Source organism: Falco peregrinus, chromosome 3 (genome assembly GCF_023634155.1).
Source record: "Falco peregrinus isolate bFalPer1 chromosome 3, bFalPer1.pri, whole genome shotgun sequence".
Taxonomy (NCBI): Eukaryota; Metazoa; Chordata; class Aves; order Falconiformes; family Falconidae; genus Falco; species Falco peregrinus.
In genome coordinates, this window is record NC_073723.1 from 89,962,672 (window position 1) to 89,985,490 (window position 22,819).

The window sequence follows — 22,819 nt, forward strand, 5'->3', positions numbered from 1 at the left end:
TGGCTGTGGTTTAGCAGAGTCCAGGAGTACATTTAGCTGCAAAACTTAAGTTACGTACATCATGCTTAAGTGCTCTGCAGAATTAGTTTCTTGTAATACTTTCCTCCTCCACAGCAGAGTTCATGCAATAACTTTGCTGGTTATTGACAAAACAGCATTTGGACATAAGAGACAATTCTTAAACAGCTTTTCCTCCTACAGGCTTTTGAAATTAGTACTTTATTACTTCATACAAGACAGTAAAAATAATAAAAATAATCTGACAACTTTTCATAAAAATTAAAAGGATTTTAAAACAAATCTTATTAAAAAGCCAAAACAAATTTTGCACTTAAAATGAAACTAAAGAAATACTATATATACACACAATTTTTTAATTATAGGTTCTCTATTTGATATCAACAGGCACTCTTCATTCATCATCTGCAAGAAACTAGGTTAGGTCTCCACAGGCCACAGTCAGAGTTATTAAGTAAGTAAATATGCCACTGCTCCTGTGCCCCCCTTTTATTTTCTTGCTTCTTCAGTCTCATCTGGCTCTCTCTCTTGATGCTCTCTTTCCCACCTCATTTCTTTCAACTCTTGTCTGTACTTCCGTTCAATGAACCGTTTCTGATGGGCCATCTGGGGAAAGTTATCTGACACGAGGAGAAATATTTTACATTAATAAACAAACCGGTAACACAGAAAGCCTCCGTTCTTGTTTTTTTGTTTTCTTTTCTTCTTTTAAACTTTGATGAGATTAGCGGTAGGGGGAATATTGTTATTACCATTTTTACTAATTTATTTCTAATAATCCATAGTAAACCAGGGCTGTGTGTCATAAGAGTTTGGTTTCTTTATGATTTCCACATCTGTTTCCCCTGCTACAAAGTAGTGCCAAATCTAATATACTCACAAAAATAAAATATAAAATCCTGGTATAGCATCATGGCTAGGTATTACCTGGATTTTACGTTCTGTTCCCTTAGCAACAGGTGGTCGATATTGAAAAACAAATGCGAGACTACTGTCAATGCTGTCAGGGGTTTTTGTCTTGTTCTCACTCCAACAAGTATGAGCCACTGGTTCCAAGCACTGTACAGACATTTCCATTATTATTTTTAGACCACACAGAAGCCACTACCTGCCCCACATTATGGCAGGGTTCCTAATGGGAAAGTAATAGTTTAGCAAAATGGAACGCAGTAAAATCTGTTCCGAAAAAGTTAATACTTGGCTATGTACCAGAATACAGCCTTAGCATAGACTAAGAGCATGGATGAGTGAAGGGTAAAACAGACTAGACGAGGCTCAGGTGATGGAGAAATAGCTAGGGAGATGGATGCTTCTGGTTTCAGACATTTGTCCGTTGGCTGATAGACATGTACCCGAGTTAGAACTCAGGCTGTAAAACCAGCTTATATAACTGATCAGCACTGCTCTCAATTCAGCACACAGCTGACAGAATGTGATGTTTTCTGTACGACCAAGGTGCTGACATTCATCTGTGTGTCTGTGCTGCACAGACCTGCGCTCTCCAGCTGGTCAGGAAATGAAGAGGTGGTAGAATACGTGGTAGCCTGCAGTTGGCAGTAAATCCTGCTGGGATCACACTGAGCTCTGGGATCAGCACAGCACACACCTATCTGTGTCTGAGATGAACACAAAAGGTTACTACACTGACCTTTAAAGCCATAAAGAAATTGGGGAGGTGTCTTGGCAAAGGACTGCTCTCTCTAGCTGGCTACCAAGACAGAATTCAGCTGAGGCTCCTCAGGAAGGAGGTCCCTAGGTACCAAGCGTTTTCCTCCTCTTTCTGGATCTCAGGCAGCACAGATTCATTCAGCCAGAGAACACGGTGCAGAAGCTACATAATCCACAGCAGTTTGTGGTAGAGTAGAATGACTTCCTACTGCTTTGTTTTATCGGCCGGTGAAATTTTTTGCCTTTTATTATATACTGCAGGAATAAAAGGTTTATTCTTCAGTTATTTACAACTTGGGCATAGGAGGGTATATTTATTTAAACCAGAAAGCAATCTAAACAAAAGAAAATTGTTTTTAAATTGCTGCTGTTTTAAAAAACACTGGTGCTTTGTTTAATGGGGTTCTGGGACACTTTGTTGCTCATGTGCACCATAAAATGAAAATCACATTTTCAGCCCCGTGCCTGTAACGTGATTCTTTAAGAACTCTGAAGAACTCAGCCTGGTAGCAACCTGTTTGTTTGTAATTCATTTAAGATTTTGAGAAGGAAATTTATGTAATAAACTCATCATGGCTATCATATATATAAGCAGGTACATTACTTCTACTTCAAGTTAATTACTTATGCATTAAAAAAACCACCACCACCAAAAACTGTCCTCCACAAATATATAATAGAGCAGGTGCCCATAGAGGCTGCTGAGTCTCCATCCCTAAATATGACCAAAACTCAAGTGGGAAGGCACTGAGAAACATGACCTAACTTGAAATTTGGCTCTGTTTTGAGGGGTGGTTGGAGTAGAGACCTCAGAGGTCTATGGTATTCAAACAAATAAGTACGTCAGAAAAGATCTGTGAAGTAGCCGACAGGAGATGAAGCTCACAGCTCTCTGAGCAGCGACATTGTCACAAGAAAAAATACTCAAAAAACCACCCGAGTAACATTTTGCAGATATTCAGTGGAGAAGGGAAGTTACATTTTCCTACCTGTCAAATTTATTGGTGGTGAGAAGTACATGCCTAGCAGCTGTATATAAAAAAAATTCTGAGTTACAGTCTTCTGAAAATTTTAAGCCCTGGGATTTCCAGATGCAGAGATAACAGATTAAAAACCTTTGGCATCTGAGGAACTGCATGTCTTTGCTTTGAATCAAATGCAAAAAATGTACCTCCCCACATTCTTCTGAACTGAGAGCTACCACTGCACAAAATGCTTGTAATCATTTGCTTTCAGTATGTCCACAGCTGGCACTTTAACTCAACTGACCAAAGGTATTTCGTACAAGAGATCTGCATACACTCATTCCTTTCATATCTGAGACTCCATTGCAATGAAGGACTGCTCCCTTGCTGACTACCCTGTGCATAATTTGGAGAGTGCATACACAGATCACTGGATCCCCAGCTGATATAAGCCATTCTTAACAGATAAATATTGACTTATATTGACTTACATCTGCCTATTAGGTTTTAACCTAGTCTACTGTACAATCTGAGATCAAATTTTATTTTCTAAATTGGCAACTGGGAAGTAGTTTTCCTCCTCTCCTAAATTAGAGGATGAGACAACCATAAAGTCAGAGACTAAGCAGTGTTACCCCACTGTATATTTAAGCGTGGAAAATCCCAATGAGAATTCACTGCACAGGTTTCCCTCTAAGCTGCAAACTCTGCAGCTCACCAGCTCCCTTTAAAAAATACCTGTTGGTTTCATATTAATTTCACCTGTGACAAAATTGTTTTGAAAGTACTAAAAGGAAAACCTGCTGTGTAGAAGCAGCATTTACCATACATGTTCAAATGTCATACCCCACAAAACCTGCACCTCACCTCACTAAAGACCAAGGTTGCAAACTGTAGATTTTGTTACCCAAATATCTTACATTTTTCAAGTGCATCCATTGCAGCTCCCATTTCTGCTTGCTGAATACTGTGAAAGCCAAACAAAAACATGTTACACGAGATCTAAGTTTCACAGAAACTAAATTTTCTTACAAAGCGGTTCACTAGCTACTCTTTGTAATAAAACTCTTTGGATAACCAGTAGCTAGTAATTCCCAGAGCGTCTATCTGCCTTTCCACAAATATGTGAGCAATAGCACTACAGCTCCAGTAGCACATTTTTAAAGTTTGATCAATAACACTAACAGAATATTCCAGTCCATTCTTCACTGAAGCATTTCCTTTTACTTGAGAGAAAAAAAAAAGGAACAAAATCACAGAGGTGTGAATGCTATGGAACCAACAATCTTTTTATAACCTTGACCAGATTTGGTAGCAGAAAATAAGATAAAGTCTTTGGGGTTCATGGTTGAAGACTTTGCAACTTTAGAAACCATTCTAAAATGCCCAGAAGTAATAACATCAGAAAAAAACACCCCCGAGAGCCTTGCACGCTTAACTTGCTAGCTTAAGCTGGCCAGTAATCCAGTAGCAAAGCCAAACATAAGTCGTCATTTCCTTGAAGCTGTTCTGCAGTTTCTAATCTGAGAGCCACAAATTGGTTACCACGGCTAGCCACCTTGTAGCAAGTTCACCACAAAAGCTTAAGACCCAAAACTATACAGATGTTGAACCCTTCAGGTATTCCTGAGGCAGAAACTTGGAATAGCTTGAAGAAGCCTCAATAGCTTTCCTTTTCTAAGGCCAACCACAGGCATTTCTGTCTCCATGGCTAGTCACTTTTTACTGCCATATCCAAGCTTTAACACCATGCGATTAATTTTTCACTATACCTTGGGCCTTTACCACATCCTATTCTTTCCCCTTTGAAGTAAACAGCTACTGTGTATGTCCTGGCATGAGACGGTCCCACTGTCTGCAAAGTCCTGAAAAAAGAAAGACGTGACTTATTCAAGCAGGAAGTATTAAAAAACAGAATTTTGCAGCACATAAATCACCGAGCTTTCAGTCTGGTCAACCCATACAGTGGAATTAGTGCAAAGCGCAGGACAAGGGTTGAAAGAAGCCTATATAAATCACATTAACTCAGAGGTTACCAGTATGGTACACAATAAAAAGTGGAAATTTATATAAAATGCACCTTGTTTATATTGGTTATATTTATTCATCCAAGTTCACTCAGGACCACCACATGAAAATTTACACTTTAACCTATACGCAAAAATGCAAAATATAACACAAACTGCTTAAACACTGTGAAAACACTTGCAATAAAGTCATATAAATTGTGCATAGCTATGCAGTTGCAAATGATCACACCAATATGACTAACGTGTGCACTGAAATTTTAGTCCCTGAGAGCTGTGCAGTTAGCAAGGTTTTAAAAGGACTTTATACTGGACATGGTAGCTCTCTACATACTGAATCATCACAGTACAGAGAAATCTGCCATCAGCTTTGAGAAGTTACAGTTTGTCACAAAACAAACTTTTCATTTGAACTAAAGTCTAGGATATGCATCAACAACCATCTAAAAAGGAAAAAAGATAATTCCCTAGACGTGCAACAAATTCCTTCTTCCACTGTTTCTTCCTGTTGTCCCAAATCTCTCCCCACTGTCAGCTCAAGTTCTGTCCACTACCTGGGCTTTTTCAAAGGAGCATCAATTTCACATCAATTTTTAAAGTACCTAACTACAGTATTCTGTCTCTATGTGCTATGACAAGAGCAAATAAAACCCGCCCCAAATTTAAATGCAATAGTACTGACTGCAGTGAAACAGATAACCCCAAGAAAAGGAATTTAACAAGACAACAGGAAGATAACAGCATATTACTAGCTCTAAGCTGTACTATAAAAATCAATTTATCATCACAGCAAACCAAAACAAACGTTTGGTACTTGATACTCAGTGGGTTTTACAAGAATTGGGAATTATTGTTTTTATTGTATTCATCTCCCTCACTCAAGACAAAGCTGTGAGCCCTCATTGCAGAGACACTGAGGACTCAGATTTGCAGAGCATCAGTTGCAATGTTAAAGTGGTATTTCTGAAGCGCACTGTTTGTCACTATAACTGAACTGCTACATTTCACTGAAAACTTTATTTCAGTAAATGTGACAAATGCACTTAGACTTTCATTCTTCATACCTTTTTGATATAATAATCCCAACAACACAATCCTTGAACTTTCACAGCCTTTATCTCATCTTTTGGGGGCTAACATTGCACCCTTTCCTACATTAATTGAATGGATATGGTGCAATATACAATCTTAAGTTTTTTACTGTCTCTTTGAAGAGCTAGCTATCTCTTTGAAATAGCTATCATGCTATTTTACAACTAAAAGAGAGAAGGGAGAGATCCATCCCATCCAGCTTCAGGTATCTAACTGAGGTGTACAAGTCAAGAGGTTCATTGCCCTCAGCTTCTCTATCACTAAACAGGACGACATATGTGGGCTGAACTGTGCCAAGAAAATGTCCAAAAGTTGTGCTGCCCTTCAGTGCCTGACTTTGTGGATTAGAAACAAAGCCTATAATCAGGATGTGTAACACAAGGCATTTATTATGTTTGCATAATAACATAAAGCATAGAGAAACTTCATACTATTACTGAAAATAGAATGGAGATATCTTGACTTCATACCAAAACAGCCATTGTTCCCTTTATTTAATTTGAAATACTGCCATTCCTTACATTAGAAGAAGAACAAATAAAAAATTATGCCAATGAAATGCTCCACTTGAATATAAAAAATGGTATTTTTCCCTTGCAACTGTACAAGGTAAAATGTTTACTAATTCTTCCTTATAATGGCTTAGAACACCTAAAGCTGGGAAAACATTGGTTCAGCATTTTCCATCTTCAGACAAAGAGAGACTGAAGGGCTTGGATAACTACAATAAAACCAGACTATGGGAAAAACATAGGGTGCCTGATCGCATCTTTCTCCATATACAAGAAAGACTGACAATTAGCTTGTATCCATAAGACGTCAGTTCTTACTTGTAAAGAGGAATATCTGGCTCTTTTCCTTCTGTCCGGAGAGTCAGGCAGCACTGCTGAAGCTGGGATTTAGGATCATTCCAATCTTGATTTAAAATAAACTCCTGTAAGAAGTTCACAAAGATGCTTTTATGACTGAGAGATTGTGCTACAAGTCCCAGATGCAGAAATGTGTTAAAACACAGTGGCAGGAAAGTAGGAATCTGACTGATCTTACCTTTAGCCGTGGAAAAAAGCATACATTCATGAAAGTGTGAACATACTCCAAATCTTTGTCAATGTACAGGGCAGCAATAAAGGCTGGGGGAAAAAAAAAAAATTGTCACTCATCCAAGAAGAACGTCAATGGTGTGCACTTTTAGAAGCAAGTATCTCTGAGTACTCTAAAGCCGTATTCAATTATGTTTCACAGCAGTGATGTGATGATGGTATTATTATCCTGCATACACAGGGAAAAATAAAGTTGACCAAGAGATTAAGTGACTTACTCAAATCCACTCTGTCATTTGAAGAGCTAGAAAAAACACTCAGCTCCTAATCTCATATTTTAACCAGGAGACCATGGATACTTAAAAATACATCAGCACTGGGTACCATAAAAATTTTTAGATATAAATCACTCCTATTTGTGTTCTATTTCCATTTGTTTAGAGGATCTGTCAAAAGCCAAGGGGTCTGAATAGCTCAAAAAATCTATCAAAATACAAAAGATTAACTTTTTTTGCAGAATATTTATCACTGTTTCCACTTTTTTTGGAAAGAAGGTAGCACAAACTTAGATAAATGGACTAAAATGAATTTAATTTTTATATAGGTTACCCTTTTGTGGAATGACCATTTTGAGACCTCCTAAAATGCAGTCAAATGAACCAGAGAAGTATTTATTTGCTGAGGGAACTACTTTATCTTCCAACAGTGACGAGAACATATTAATGAAACATGGAAACTGCTGTTAAATAGCTCAACTTAGATCACAAGCTTTAACTTCCTAGACATGCTTTTTACCTGGTCATCATGATCCCTCAATTTCTAAGCCTATAACTTTGTATCTGCAATTATGCCTCCTTCTTGCTTTCATACAGACTTCAAAAATCTAGCCTAGTGTTCAAAAATCTGGTTTTCAGAGGTATAGTCAAATTATTATGAAAACCTGAACATACATTTTTAATAGTGATTTGGGGGATTTTTAATGGCTTTCTTCAACAAGCCCCAAGGAAAAAGAAGTTGCATAAGTACTAAGCTATTATAACCAAATTAACTCACATTCCAAGAGATCAGCCAAAGTCTTAGTTCGAAGAGCCACAGGTCTTTTTGTCTTGTCATTAGTGATGGCGAATTCTTGCATACCCAACTCTTCTGCCACCTTGGCCTGTGTCCTGTTGTTCACCAAAGAACTTCTCAACAGCTGCAACAGAATAAAGTTCCACTCAATGGTAACAATTAGCAATACCAAAACATGAAAGGTACAGAGAGTTGGCGAGAAGCTGTTACTCTTATCCTTGTAGCCTCTCACTTCTTGGTTTATTGTGTTTCAGCACACCTCAAATGTGTGTTACATAAACACACATTCATTCTTTCTACTGCTGGTTTTTCCTTCTGGAAAATAAATTTTATTTATTCTATGGACACATCACTTGCCCAGATATATCTTGTATTTAAAATGCTTGTTTCTGAGCTTCTTTGCAATCACATACCACCTCTTCACCAGTCCTGTACTTCTTCAGCTAATCTGCATTTTTCTAGTTTGCAATACACAGTTATATACATTTTTGCACTACAATGTATAAACACACAATATTCTGGAGTGTATAGAGCAGTCTCCAGTGTCCACCAAATCAGAAATAAATAGGCAGTAATTAAAACAAATGCACATTAAAGCAAGACAGTCTAGTGTTTCAGAACAAGCAGATGAAGAAGCCACTCCATTCCCTTGGTCAGAAAAGAAAATGCATAGCTGGACAGCCTGTATGTACTGTTTGCTTTACTGAGGATAGTATAGCCGAGCCAATGCACCCCTGACAAAGACCTGGCTCTAACATTTTCAGTGTTTGACAACGTCCAGCACCCCTGGCCCTCCAACAGAGTTACCTGAAATACTTAAACCTGGCTCAAGGCAGACTGCATAAATAAACAGACCTCTGCCAAAGGTACAATATAGGTTAAAGGAATATTTTGGAATTTTAGAGTTTCATACAATTTTCTGATTCCCTGCTTAAGGTGCGCTTTTTTCCTTTGAATGAAACAGCATTAATTTAAGGACAGTATAGAAGCCAGGAGTGCGAGGGGAAGAATGTCTCTGTTTTCCACTGTTTAAGTGTAATCTACAGTTGAGAAGCTGCATATACATTTTTTTTCCCTTTGTCTTCCATATCACATTTGCTCAGCTTATTAGATCCAAGTTATATGCTACCTGGCTACAGAATGTCAGCTGAGCTTATGAAAATCAAGATTTATTTGCTGTGCTTGATACTTCATCTCTGACAACAGATAAATAAAGAACAGTATGCTCATTTGTTTGGCAATGATGTATGAAGTAGATACTCACAACTTCATAAACTAGGCAGACTGCAGATAGGATTACCTGTCTCCCTAACCTCTGCTTAAACTCATCTTCTACTTGTTCCTTTCCAAAATTCTTCCATTTTATGTCCTTAAGATAAATCAACAGTACTTTCCCCAACAAAATCCTAAGTAGGATATGCAACCTACGAGACAGAAGTGCAGTATCACATGACAAAAATCTGTTTCTTGTAACAGGAGAAGGATCTCTTGCTGTGTTTGAGGAGCGGTTTTTTTTATGGGACCCATAATCATGATTAGTAGTGCATAAACCAAAGAGCAACATACATGTACACTACACAGTGAATTAGAGATGGAAAAAAAAAACCCAAACCCAAACAGTTATCCTTCTAACACTGTGGTTATTAACTTGCTCTGTATTAGGATTCACCTTCTCTACAAGTGGAATCTAGCAAGACATGGTACCTGTGGCTTCCCAGCAACTTTCTTTAGAACTAGTTTCCACTCCAGCAACACACAGCCTGCATCACTGCAGATGCTGTAATGTGTGACAGGTGCTCAACTAGAGTTTAACTCTAATTACAAAGCATTTTTTTTTATTATTCTTCTAATCTTCATGTAGCATGCTACTACCCACAGCTGTAATGTAAGCCAGCACTGGAGAAGCTGCATCTTCCAACATCCAACAAAATGTCCTCCTCTTTTTTGGCACATCACTTGGACATCTCAAGACAGGTAGAAAAGAGTATGTTCTCCTTTCTTTTTCTTAAATATAGTTAATTTACAAATATCTCTCCACAAGTAAACACTAGACACTGGGAAGCCACTGCCAGTCAAGTAAAATCTTCCCATCTTTAACAAAAATTCTCCTTAACACCACAGAAATCATTCAGCTGATGTTCCATTATTACTTTGAATGTTAACTATGTTCCCAGATGACAGGAGAAACAGCTCAGTGTTTGCTGTTTCTCTTTGGATCCCACATCATCACACTCCTTTCTCACAAGTCTCATTTTGTCTAAGACTATTTTCATTTTCACTGCATGCACACCCCCGGAGCTGAAATTTCATTCTAGGCATTGCCTGCTTCTCCATATCTTTATGTGTTTTCAGCATCCATTCCACTCTAACGTTGTACTTTCCCCTACAAACTTGGATTGTGCAACTTGTTCTACTTACTAACTCACTAATAATTAAGCAACACTGAGACATTCTGATCATTGTTTTGAGTGTTTACACCCATTAAGAGCAACACTTCATGTCCTTCCTGCTAAACAGTTCTTGAAAGATTTACCTTACTACTACAAGACCACTGATGCCTACATTCTTGAAAGTCACCCACAAAGCAAAAAAAAAACCCAGCCACCAGTCTTGGATTTCTGCCTTATATTTTTGTTTCTCTGAAGAATTAGTTTGGCAAGATGCTTCCCCTTTTAACTTTCACTTCCAAAGTTTAGGCTTTATCTACTCTGTCTCTTGAACAGTGCAGAACAATCCATGCAAAAGTAAATGAAACTTAGGAAATGGTGAAGAAAAATTAAAACTGCTTTTAGTCCGAGAATGTCTTGTAAACAAAAGCTTTAGCTTCTTGTCTTGTAAACAGCTTTAGCCCAAAAGACTCAAAAAGTGCATTCTTGAAAACACATTGCCTGCTAGACTTAGCAATGCCATCCCTTTATTGATTTGAGGAAGTTACTCCAAGTAGCTAAGAAACTTACTGTGCTATTTCCTAATTTTAACTAGAAGATTTGATTAATATTCTTAATACATTTATCGCTTTTTATTCCAGTCAAGACTTGAAAACTAACAAAAATTTAGTAAGCCTAAGAAAACTTCTTCCTCACAAACAAAGCCACAGCTGTCTAGCTGCAGTACTAAATGAATCAATCAGGAAAAACCCTACATACCCTACCACCCTATATTTAAAGTACTGTAAATTGCAGAAAGTTCCCCAAACTGGGATGTTCAGAGTAAGGGAGGCTGAAAGGCTAAGGTAATCAACAACAGATGACTACAACAGTAGTAAAATTAAATTCAAAAGCTACTACAGGAGCTCCAGATTGAAGACAACGGGAAAACCAAAGTAAAACAGACTGTAAAAACTTCATCAGGAAACATAACCCTGCCTGGCCACAGGTTGAAGACACTAGAAGTCGTGAATAAAAAACATCATGTGATGTGCCTATTTAAAGAAATGGTTTAAGACACCCATCTTTAATCAAGAACTAGTCTTATCTCCCAATTTCATCACTGACATCCTTAAAATTATTGATCCATTTCACAGAACAAAAATTATTGCACTGGGCTCATAAATCACCATTTCCTATTCATTGCAGTGCTCATGACTTAAAATTAACAAAGCCTCATTAAGAGCAGTGGTTGCTGAGGCTTCTTTTATTAATCAAATCCAGAATAATTCACTAGCTGGTCCTATAATTTCAGTCTCCACCCCACTCTTGCTTTTCCAGAGATCATGATTGATGGCAGTCTCACCGTTAAGTGCCCTTCATGATGATCAGGGAAATGTATGAATAAATACTCTGTGGCTACCAACTGCATTATGGAGTCACCCAGGAATTCCATCCTCTGGTTGTGGCCTCTGAAAAGGAAGACATCAATGCAGCAAAATCAATAAGCACTCAGGGAGGAAAAAACAAAACCAGCATGCACACACAAATTAAAATGAAGAGCAACCTCAAAGTGAGCCTTGCTCATTTCCAAACGCATTTAAGACAATTTTCCAGTGTTAACCAGATGAGATGAAAACACAGTTCATTACTGTTTCAGGGAGAAAGCAAATCAGAGTAGCTACGTATAAACACCAATATTAGATCACAGATCTGGGACTAACTGAAGGAGCAGAGCAGTTAACAAAACTTGTAATGAGATAAGGTCTCTACCTGCAATTTCTTATAAGAAAGTGAAGTAATGAATGCAATGACTTCAATAGAGAAAAAGGTCTGTCCATTCACAAGAAATAAGAGAATCAGGGTCTAAACTCATGTGAGATCCTGGACCAGGCAACGAGTGGTAATGGCTCTACTGTTTGCTTTAAAACAGGGCCTGGCAGCTCTACACACCACAGAACACAAGGGCTGCACTTGGACCAAAGAGCACGATTTTACTTGTTTCCGCTGCCCATATGTACCTCCAAGTATGTTTTGCTACTGTCTCAGAAGTGATGTACAAATATCAGCGATGTAGGAAGCTCAGAAGAAACACCAGCATCGTGCTCTAATGCCTACAGTCTTTCCCACAGTATCCACTACTGACTACTGACAGAGATGGGACACTGAGCCACACAGGCTTGCAAATGTAGCTGCTCTACTCTCTTCTGGAGAACAGATACAGCATCTAGAGTTTGTTTTCAAATACGGCAATCTGTGATACTAACATAAGGATGAGGACTCTTGCTGTGTACTCACAGAGTCAGATGGTTAAAGCCCACTGTCCTCAGAGTGAACGCGCGTGCTAGAAGCCGAACATGAGTAAAGATGACTCCAATAGCCTCCTCAAACTCTGTAAGCTTTTGAAGAACTGGAGAGGTCTCAATGAGTTGCCTGTCAGTATTGGACTCCTGCAGCTGTAAATACAATTCAGTGCAAATAATGACAAATTGACGCCGTTTCAGAACATTTGAGAGAAAAGCAAGCCTTCTGTTAAACAAGGGCAAAGAATACAGTGAACAAGTTGTTCTGTGGGCAGCTGAACTGAGAAAACAGTTTCCTCTGGCTTTTTGTCTCAGATAATTACCACTCAAAGATGCGAGCTCTGATGTATGCTTTTTTAACAGCTGAGGCATTTATAACACATTACTTGTCTCTACATGTGGATAGCATGGGCTACTTATTTGCACAAAACATGTACAATTTTATGTGTCTGAATTTTCTAGTATTATCATATTGTCTTCAACTGAAAAACAGATTAAAAATCACTAGAATAGGGCTGGCAGACTGACAGCACATCAAGATGAGACAAAACACAAATTATTTCTCCCATTTTCCTTCACTATCAAAAATCAAGAATAAATACTTAGCATATGAAATTCGAAAGGGCACAATAACACAAGAAAATTAAAATTATCAGTTTGGGTCAGTATCTTTTCCTATCAGTTTCTTATCTGATGTCTTCGATGCGGTGACACTGTTAAATGGCTTTCTGGAGCTGGGAAATGGCTTAAGCATTTCCTCCAGCCACTCTGGGCATCTCTTTTGTACAGAAAGCCATAAGAGGAAGAATCATCCAGATGAGGATGCCTAAAGGAAAAGTAAGAATAGCAACAGATTTTCAAAATGGTATTAAGATCTCTTCTGGTTTGTTCCTTATCCCTCTTCTGTTAATTATTTACATTCAATTTGCCCCACGCTTGGATGATAACAGTCAGTTTGCAGGTGGAGCTGAGAGTGCTTTTTGCTTCTTCATGCACCATCCTTTATATTTACCTACACAACATTTCACCTGCTTTTTTATTCCACAGTTAGTCACTCTTGCATTCTCGCAATCAGACTGCAATTCTTCAGCCTGCTGTTATCCCTGCTACCCTGAATAATTTGGTATTGTCAACAAACTGCCACCTCACTGCTCATCCCCTTCTCTAAGCTGTCGATGCGAACAGCCTGTACTTCAGCAAAGATCCCTAGGGAAATCTGCCACTGATCTCCATCCCTTGTGAGATGTGGTCATTTCACTCCTGCTCTCCATTTCTTATGTTTCAGCCGTTCCTTTAAATCTTGTAAGGACTGACAGTATTCACTGGGGTTGCTTTTTTTTTTTTTTTAAAACACATTTTTAAAAGCCTTTTAGAGTGCTTTTCCAACATCCTCTTAGAAAACCCAGCAGACAGTATCATCTGCATCATCACATGCTTTTTTGTCTCCTCTGAAATCACCTATTCATTTGTGAGGCAGGACTTGTCTTTGCATGTTGACTCTTTAGAAAAAGAGACCACACATACCCAGGTGACCACTAATTAATTTTTTAATCACTATTTTTACTGACTTGACTATTGCCAAATAACAGGTTACAGGTTCCCAGTTCTCTGTATCTTACCCAGACCTTTTGCTGTTTGTTTGTTTTTTTTAATTGGTATCTCATTTGTCATATTGTTACAGCGGCTTTAAATTTTTTTTAAATACTATTTTTCAGGCTAGCTGCGCCCAAAGGCCAACCTAAGCAGCCTGTGTTTCCCCTACTGGCAAGCAGAGAGCCAGGCTGGTTTCTGGGACATGGAAGAAAATAAATTTTCATCATACAAGTTAAGGTAGTAGCAAAAAATTATAAGCTGCATACACTATCTCCAGTCTCTAAGCGGAGTCCCAGTCTTCTTTGTGAAAGCACAGATAAAAATGTTAAAATAAAGTAAGAGAAAAGAAAGAAATCCAGAGTAAAAAGAATTTTCTTGGGACCTTGTGCTACCATGCAGGACAGCTGTTGCTGAATCTCAAAAGTTCACTTTCCCATTAAGATTCTTTTCTATTTACACTCACAGTTAGTCATAAAAACACTTCATGTGCACTGATTTGTTGCTGAAAATTTTGTGTATGTACCCATTGCGAAATCCCCACAAATATACGAGACGTTTCAGATGGAGGACTCAACGTGACCTTCTGCTGGAAGGGTGCACTCATAAAAAGTTTCAAAGGAGTCAAACCGACCGCACGAAACATCAGGGATTTGGTTGGTCAAAAGACACCTCTCAGATGTTCGTATGACCCTCAAAACCTTACTGACTGACTGGATGACAATGTGAATACAGCCATTCTTGCAGCACCACGGCATGCTTGGAACATGCTACCATGTTTGCTGTGATGGCAAGAAGCTACAGTGACCATGACTTGCTCTAGGTCTCCTCCAGAATTCAGTCAGGGAACAATGCTGGGAAATCATTCTCCCAACTTTCAGCCTTGTAAACTAACAGCTTGGGAACTTGTATCCTTCAATACATGGAGGATAAATTAACCTTCAGACACCTTCATAATTTTGGTGTTTACTTGGTATAAAAAGGTACTGGAATCACTGAAACAACCACAGTATCATTGCGTGTGTCCACACGCACACAAAACGACAAAAAAATCAGAATCACACTCATTCCACTCAACTAACGTGCCCTCCTAACTACTAAGGTTTCAGTCTTAATTTCAGGTTAACAAAATATGTACATAGATTGGTTCTGCACCCTTTTTCCCTCAACTTCAAGAAGATGAACATGAAGCTACCAAAATGTTACCTCTCACTAGATTTAACATATAAGCACAATTATATATCAAACATGAGCTAAGGAAAGGTGAATGACTAATTCTCAGACAGGCAGAGACTCGTTATTTATTAAAAAAAAAAAACACAAACAACAAACAAACCCAAAACCAAACACAAAGGCAAATATATAGCCTCCTTTGGCTACTTTTTTGCACAATTTCTGAGATGTCATTACAATGGAAACCTATGGAAATGCATCCCTGAAAATAAGAGCTATGAAATTTATTACAGAAAGAGATACACTTACTTGGAGTGGGTGTAGTGGATAATTAAGCCATACATCCCGCAGGTCCTGCAAATATTGAGAGATGCCTTTAATGCTCAAGGGAGTCATTTAACAAATTCCACAGTACTAAATAAAATGTCATTACTTGAAATACTGAACTATTTCAGATGCTGACTCTGCTTATTGCAAATTCAATAGTGCTGGCAAACTAATTTTTAAAATCATGTATTTGCTGTTCAAACTGCCTGTAGTTCTCCCAATTAGCTTGTCTCAAAGAGGTGGAAAAATCCTCAAACCAAATAAAAAGTGGTTAAAGGAAGGAAAAGATTTGTTTGAGCCTCAGGACTAACTTTATTTGCAAGTACTTCTCAGTAGCAAGTTTGACTTCACCAAAGGCAAGGACTAAAAAAACAGAAAAAAAACCCCAACCACGTTTTCTTCTATTTCATATTGGCTTCTTTCACTACAGGCACCGAGCAGCAAATAAACAGAGTTACAATAGGCTTCAGAATATTTCTAATAAGCTTTATAATTTCACAAAGTCAGAGATTTTCAAGAAAGAAAACACAGTATAATTCATCCCCTCACCACAGCCACTTGTATTGTCCCAGAAGTACGTACTTGTTACTTTCCTTAGCCACTCTATGGGATAAATTCCAGCTAACAGTGATCTAAGATACAGCATGGAAGAATGGATCAGGCTTTATTTATGCAATTGGGTAAACACTGGATGAAATCCCTGTATTTTATTTGAAGATATGTTTTAAAACTTTTAGGGGTGGGACAATTTAACTGATGAAACAAGAACAGTCACTCTACATGTGCATCATTTCCCCAAAAGCGTGCCGCCTGGATCCACAGCACCCATCTCTGTTATTAAAATAGCACTCTGAATGGAAGTCTGCAGGTTTCCCATGCCACCCGCCGCTCCCTGCCTAAGCCAGCCAACCAACAGCACACCTGAGGAAACACCTGAGGAGCCTGCTGTCCTAAAAACACTGCTACGTTCAGTTTCCAGGAACCACATACAACAGGTGTACTCCTATTCATTTGTGACTCTCAGCTAAAACAATGGACAAGAGAGAATGTCTTCAGTTATTTTGAAAATGGAAATCAAATCATACAAATATATAAATACCTTGTCATTGAAGAGTAAACGTCCAAACAATTGTTTTGCTTCTTCTAGGCTCCCCTCTAGATAAACAGCTCCTGCATGAGGGGACCAACACGTCAAAGGTCAATAATGCATTAATACTTGGAAAATTACTAAGCACAGGAAAGTCAAAGATCTCTGCCTTCTTCATTTCCAATAAAATTATTTTTTAAAAGCATGCTTTCTGTAGTACTACCTAATCTCTTGAGAAATTTAAAGCATGTTAAACACCAACATAAATCAATGGTCATAAAATGCACAGAAAAACCTGACATGGTTAAATCAGTGATAAAAAATGATACCGTCAAAGAGCAAAGTTTACACAAATTAGGTTAGAAGCAATCTATTTCTAAAATTTCTAAAAGCAGTTTCCAGTAATCAGCTAACTGTACCACATACATAGATAGTGCAAGCCATGAAATACATTTCAATAGCTAGTGAATAACTTTCATTTATTCTGTACTTTCAACAACATTACATTCTGCATATAAATGATGTGTCAGGACTATTCCAAAACTCATCTTCCCAATATCCCAATAATACACTATCTGAACTGGTAAGTGCACCTCTGCATCTCTCAGTTTCTGAAGATTATGGTACTTTTTAACTGCATGTACAGCCCTCGCTAGTCTTCCATTAGCCCCTTTAGTAACAAGCTCTGCAAAACTTGTCAAAGTTGCTATATTTTGCATGCTATATTTTTTGAGTGTACCATAAACACTCTGTATCTGTGCAGGCACTTTATAAATGTAGTATCAACATTTTTTCCTTTGAAACTCTTTACAGGTAGACTTCTGAAAACCTCAAACTAGTTCTTGTAAGCACATCTGTAGAAAAGCAAAGGGAATACACAGCTACATGAGGAAGACAAAGAAAGGGAGTCGATGTTCCCACATACAGGAAGAACAAAGAACTTGGTTTGCTTTGCTGTGTCTTTCCCCCTCACGTTTTCCTTTTAATTCCTCATTAGGTCAACCACTTTCTCTGGACTCTTTGGAGAACAGTTTGGGGGATGATAAGACCATGATGCCAGAGGCACACAGGTCCTTGGCAGCCTACATATACTTCTGGCTATTATTTTTATCACAGGGAAGTACCACCAGACTTTTACAAAGGTTCTCAAGTAGGAGCTCCAGACCCCACATTTACTTTTATAGTCCCTTAACTAGCTCCCAGATTTTAGCTATGGCCCTGGCAAAACCTTATTACTCAATTAACTTTGTGAACAACTTTGTATTGGAGGTTAAACAGCAAGACGCTCTCTTAGCAAATCTCAATGCTTGCCAAATAGTCCTCAACATTACATCCTAGACAAGCTGAAATATATGAACAAAGCCACAAATACCTATCTGGTGTTCCTTTGCTGTTTGTTTTTTATTTTTAAATTAAAGATCCAAGTACTCATGGAAAGCAAAATAGTTAAAAAGAAAACACTTATTTCTTGGTAAGATGAAATGCAATTTGGTCCAAGGCAGAACGCATAGAACTATTAACATCTAAGCCAACTATGATCTGTTTTTCAAAACAGACAAAATGCCTCAGGAGCCTGTGCAGCATGTAAAGACCTGGATCGGGGCTAAACCATCCCCACAGCTAGTATCACGTACAGAATGTTTAGATGAATATGAAACCAAATCAGTGAGATTTATCTTGCTTTGTGTATTCAAACAAGTGATGTATTATAAAAACATGCTGTTTAAAATACAGCTTGTGTGGATGTAACAGATCGGATTTCTTCCTTACTGCTTACTTATCTGGTAAATGTGGCCAGGCAGCCTTGATTTCTTCTCCAGCATAAATTTACCAGCTAGCACAGCCAGTCACTACTCAGCATCTTAGTGCCCAACAGTAAGTTTGACACAACTCCCCTTCATCCTCAGCTAAAGGGTTTTGGTAGCTTTATTATACCAGCCATGGCATATTGCCATGATTTTTATTTGTAAGGAAAAGACAAACACTTATTTGTCAAATTTCGTTTTAATTCATAGGAGAAGTTTAGCAGGGCACAGAAGAAGTAGACCGCTGTCTGGGCTGGGAGTGCCGGGTGCATTCAGAAAGCAAGCTCCAGAGTTTAAAATGCAGGGCTGAAGTGTGAATCTATAATTTGCAGGTCTGTGCAAGTACTATTGGAAGCAGTGAACCTGCACTTTTCCTGCCAGACCATGGTGACTGAACTGCTCCCGTCGGGTGACTGCAGGCGGCAGGCCATGGTGGCACATGAGAGATGGTGTTCTGCGGTGATGGACAGAAGTGCCACGCCACAACGGCATGAAATGGGTGTGCCTTCAGTGCGTGCCAGGCAGATTATGGAAGATGAGATTTTTCATTCTAATACGCATCTTGCTATACATGTGGCATATATGCAGCAGATGGGAAGAGATAAGGAAAATTTAAACTTTACTATTGGCTACCTTTACTAACACTACTCAAACCAGAACCACGTCTCCTCCATCACAGTCAACATAGCATAAAGACATATTAAAACATAACTGTCTGCATACAGAAATACTCATGCTTTACCTATTAGGGCTTCAAAGCAGTTGGCCATGGCATGGCGGAGATCCGATTCTCTGCAAAGGTCTGGACCATGAGCGTAAAGCATAAATCGATCTAGTTCTAGCTTCTGCAGAATATACGGAAAGAGTCAAAACTATGGTTTTAGAAGTACAAGAGTACAAGTTCTAGTCACTAGAATTTAGAATTCAATTACACTATTTTTATACATCAGCTGTGTTTGGGAGAACTTTAAAGCCTTTCTTCATAGTTTCAGTTCAGACATAGGCCAAAATTAGAGGACTTCATATATGTTTATCAAAGGCACGTAACTAGAGTGGGATAGCATGGGAAAGCTAGGAATTACGAAACCAAATTGTCAAGGGAAGCCACATCAAAACATGTTACTAGTGAGACTTAGGGATGTGTTCAAGAGGAGGGCTGAAGGTGCGACAGAAAAATAGCCTGATACCGGCTGGATGGTACAACATGCTGTTTCTTGCTGGTAGTTTGCCCTCATGTGATTTGCCTTCAGAAATGCTAAAGGGACATTCAAAGGGAGGGGAGTTAACACCGAGGAAAAAGATTTTGCCTACAAGAAGATAAAGTAGAACAGTGAGGAACAAGAACTCTGGTAGACACAATCCACTGAACATCTGGCTTTTCCTCTAGGAATGTCAACAGGTGGCAGCAACAAAAGCCTCTGGGCACTGCAAGCAGAAGAGCGATATTTTAATCCGCAGTGCCACCTAGCCTTCGCTTTCCTTTCAAATGTGCACCATTGACATTCATCTGTTGTTTAAACTACAGTTCTGCTTGCCAGCCAGAAACTCAGGTAGCAAGTCAGATATATAACATAATTTTGCTATACAAATGCAGGCAAGAACTACTAGGTTCTCTTTACATATTCATCTTTTTGACACAAAACTGTTATTGAGATGTTTAAAGAGGAGGTTTGTGCATCTTGAAAAGTTTGTATTAGAATAGGTTCTTCCTAACTGGGTGTAAGTTTCCACTGACTGACTAATTTCTCATTAACTTTCTACTTTATCCTCCTGGTGTATATGTAAGAAGTAAAAGTAGAGATGAAGTGGTTTGAGGTTCATGGTATAGACACATTCCAACTGGAAAAACAAAGTCTTCCATTTTCAGTGAATGAGAGCCTGTTCACTGCTCCAGAACACAGGGAATAACCACTTTCAATGTTCCATTGTGCTTTATAAAGTGCAGGGAGCACTCACTCAAGCCAACATAAAAGTGGAACATTAGTTGTTTAATAATGAATTTAATCTTCTTACAGATTATTGTCATTTGTTCAAGTTAACAGGTGTTGGGGTGTCTCACTGACCTCCAACGGCTTATCACCATTTTGGGGGCTGGCATTCAGCTTTTTTTTCCAACTGTTTCACTTCTCATTTTTTGACCACAACACATTCCAGATTATTTTTAAAATTTCTGCTACAAGGCCCCTTAGAAGCTACATAAATTTATAGTTTGATCTTCAATTAAAATAGCATTCCACATGCACAAGAGAAGTTGAGGAGCTGAGAATATTAAGTAAACTGAATGCAACATGACACTGCAGGGGATAATTAAAGGGGATGAAACCATGAACATCATATAAGATATAGTAGAGGAAAAAAGTGTAAGTTGGGAAATCAGGAATGTACATATTTCTAATATTTACAGTTGTATCTAATACAAATAAATACAATTTAAAAAATGTTGAAATAAATTTTTTAAAGATTGTCCATGTACAATGATAAGGGCTGTGAACTGACTTTAAGAAAATATGAGCTTTTCTGATGCTGTTTTTAAAATAGTAACATCAATTCATGCTTATCTAAATCATTAAAGAAAGCTTTGGACAAAAATGATTTGTGTTCACTCCCTGCCCTATGCCTCTCCTGATAGCTGGGAAAAAGATGGCATGTTAGAAATCACGCAGGTTTTGCCAAAATCTCAGAACTGGATACACTTATTTAAATTACTGCATGAACACAAACAGAGAAGATTAAAAGAACACTTGAAAACTATCAGCAGTACACAGTGGACATGTGTGCATGCATGCGTGGGTGCACAGCTTAATACATTACATCAGTAAGTATCAGACTTTTTAAAAAAACACTCTAACAAAATTAAGTATGAATAACAGAGTAACAAATTACCTATGGAGACTTAATCAACTTTCTATATCATATTCCCACCCTCCAGTGTCATGTAGAAATGTAAAAAGTTCTTCATTCACATAATTAAACAAAATAAGATTCAGAGGCATCTCAGTTTTCCCCAGGAGATAACACAACTTTTTACCAAAAGCCTTTCTAACATATTTCTCTTTCACAGTACATATTGAATCTGAAAATGACTGTGTAGCTTAGGGAGCAGACAAAATGATTTTTTCCCCACTTCCTCTACCACGTGCTGCCATGTTCTCCCTACATATTCTATCAGGAAGTCCTTTTATAAACCACCAGTTTGTTTCTCTCTCTTCACTGAATTTCTACTATCAGCTTCATTACTTGTGCAATTTGAAGGTAAATACAGGCACACCTTCAACAGAAGCATCCCGAAAACTTATCCTTCTGCTTGCAAAAACTACTCCTTCTGAAAACATGCTTTGGGGAAAACACTATGTCCTACTTAATCTTTAAAATCTACTTTCAAACTGAAAAGAGTTCCTGTATCTTAAATCTTGTATACAAAACATTATAAAGACACTGATGTTCAAAGCAGGCAGATCCCTCAAGAAGCAATCCATGCACAAAGACTATCCTACCTATGGGTGTCAAATACAGAGATGTGTAAAACTGTACCTTAGCCAACATGGCAAGGTGTTGGTTCTGTACTATGGCAGTGCGGTACGTAGCTAATCCTCCTTCCTCCAGAGTGGGAAACAAGTAGTACAAGTGGACACTGGCAAAACAAAAATCAAATCAGAATCTGTCAGCATATGGTTAAAGACGAACCATGTGTGCCCTCCAGGGAGCCATGCCCTTCCTTCAGCTAGGACCTGAAGGTCTTCATCCCTTGCCAAGGTGGCAACTCAGCTTGAAGTAAGGTAAAGAAAGAAACATTAAAACAATGCTCAATAATATTTGACTGGGTAGCACTAGCAGCAGAGGAGGAAGAGTGCTCTTTCTCTACCGGGCAGCACATGATCTCTAAATCCCTGCAGTGACATGCAGTTCCCTCTTCTGAAGGTTTGTGTCTATCAGCAGCAGTGGGTTCAGCAAGGTTGACACCTAGAGGATGCTGAGAAATAAAGCACAAGAGAACTCTCAGCCCTGAGAAACTCCATGCTACAGGTAGTCAGTGCTTTAAGGTGGTACTACCGATTCAGGCCAGACCACTGCTCAGAATACTTGTTTTACAAGTTTCTTACAGGACTTTAACAGATGCTAATGGAGCCGAAGAACGAACTCAACAATCTGTATTTATCAAATGTGTGAAGTCATTAATACCACAGAAAAAAAAAAATGTGTAAAAATCACAGGCTTTCAACTGCCTTTAATTATATATGTCATCAGTCAAGTAAGATGCTTCGCAAAACAGAAACAAAAAAAAAAAGT

General features: G+C 38.4%; 1 protein-coding gene across 2 annotated transcripts in view; it reads right to left on the bottom strand.

The window, feature by feature from the left end:
* Nucleotides 1-200: 200 nt before the first annotated feature.
* Nucleotides 201-22,819, bottom strand: part of DROSHA (drosha ribonuclease III) — a 74,969-nt gene continuing 52,350 nt past the window's right edge. For both annotated transcript variants that reach the window (XM_055799561.1, XM_027795730.2), the window contains 12 exons: nt 22,064-22,163; nt 19,275-19,377; nt 16,740-16,810; nt 15,623-15,667; nt 12,546-12,703; nt 11,614-11,719; nt 7,864-8,005; nt 6,818-6,900; nt 6,601-6,704; nt 4,424-4,516; nt 3,572-3,618; nt 201-638 (listed from right to left, as the gene is read on the bottom strand). In XM_055799561.1, the coding sequence (XP_055655536.1) occupies nt 508-638; nt 3,572-3,618; nt 4,424-4,516; nt 6,601-6,704; nt 6,818-6,900; nt 7,864-8,005; nt 11,614-11,719; nt 12,546-12,703; nt 15,623-15,667; nt 16,740-16,810; nt 19,275-19,377; nt 22,064-22,163 (1,183 nt within the window). In that variant the 3' untranslated portion in view covers nt 201-507. The remainder of the gene's footprint in view (nt 639-3,571; nt 3,619-4,423; nt 4,517-6,600; nt 6,705-6,817; nt 6,901-7,863; nt 8,006-11,613; nt 11,720-12,545; nt 12,704-15,622; nt 15,668-16,739; nt 16,811-19,274; nt 19,378-22,063; nt 22,164-22,819) is intronic.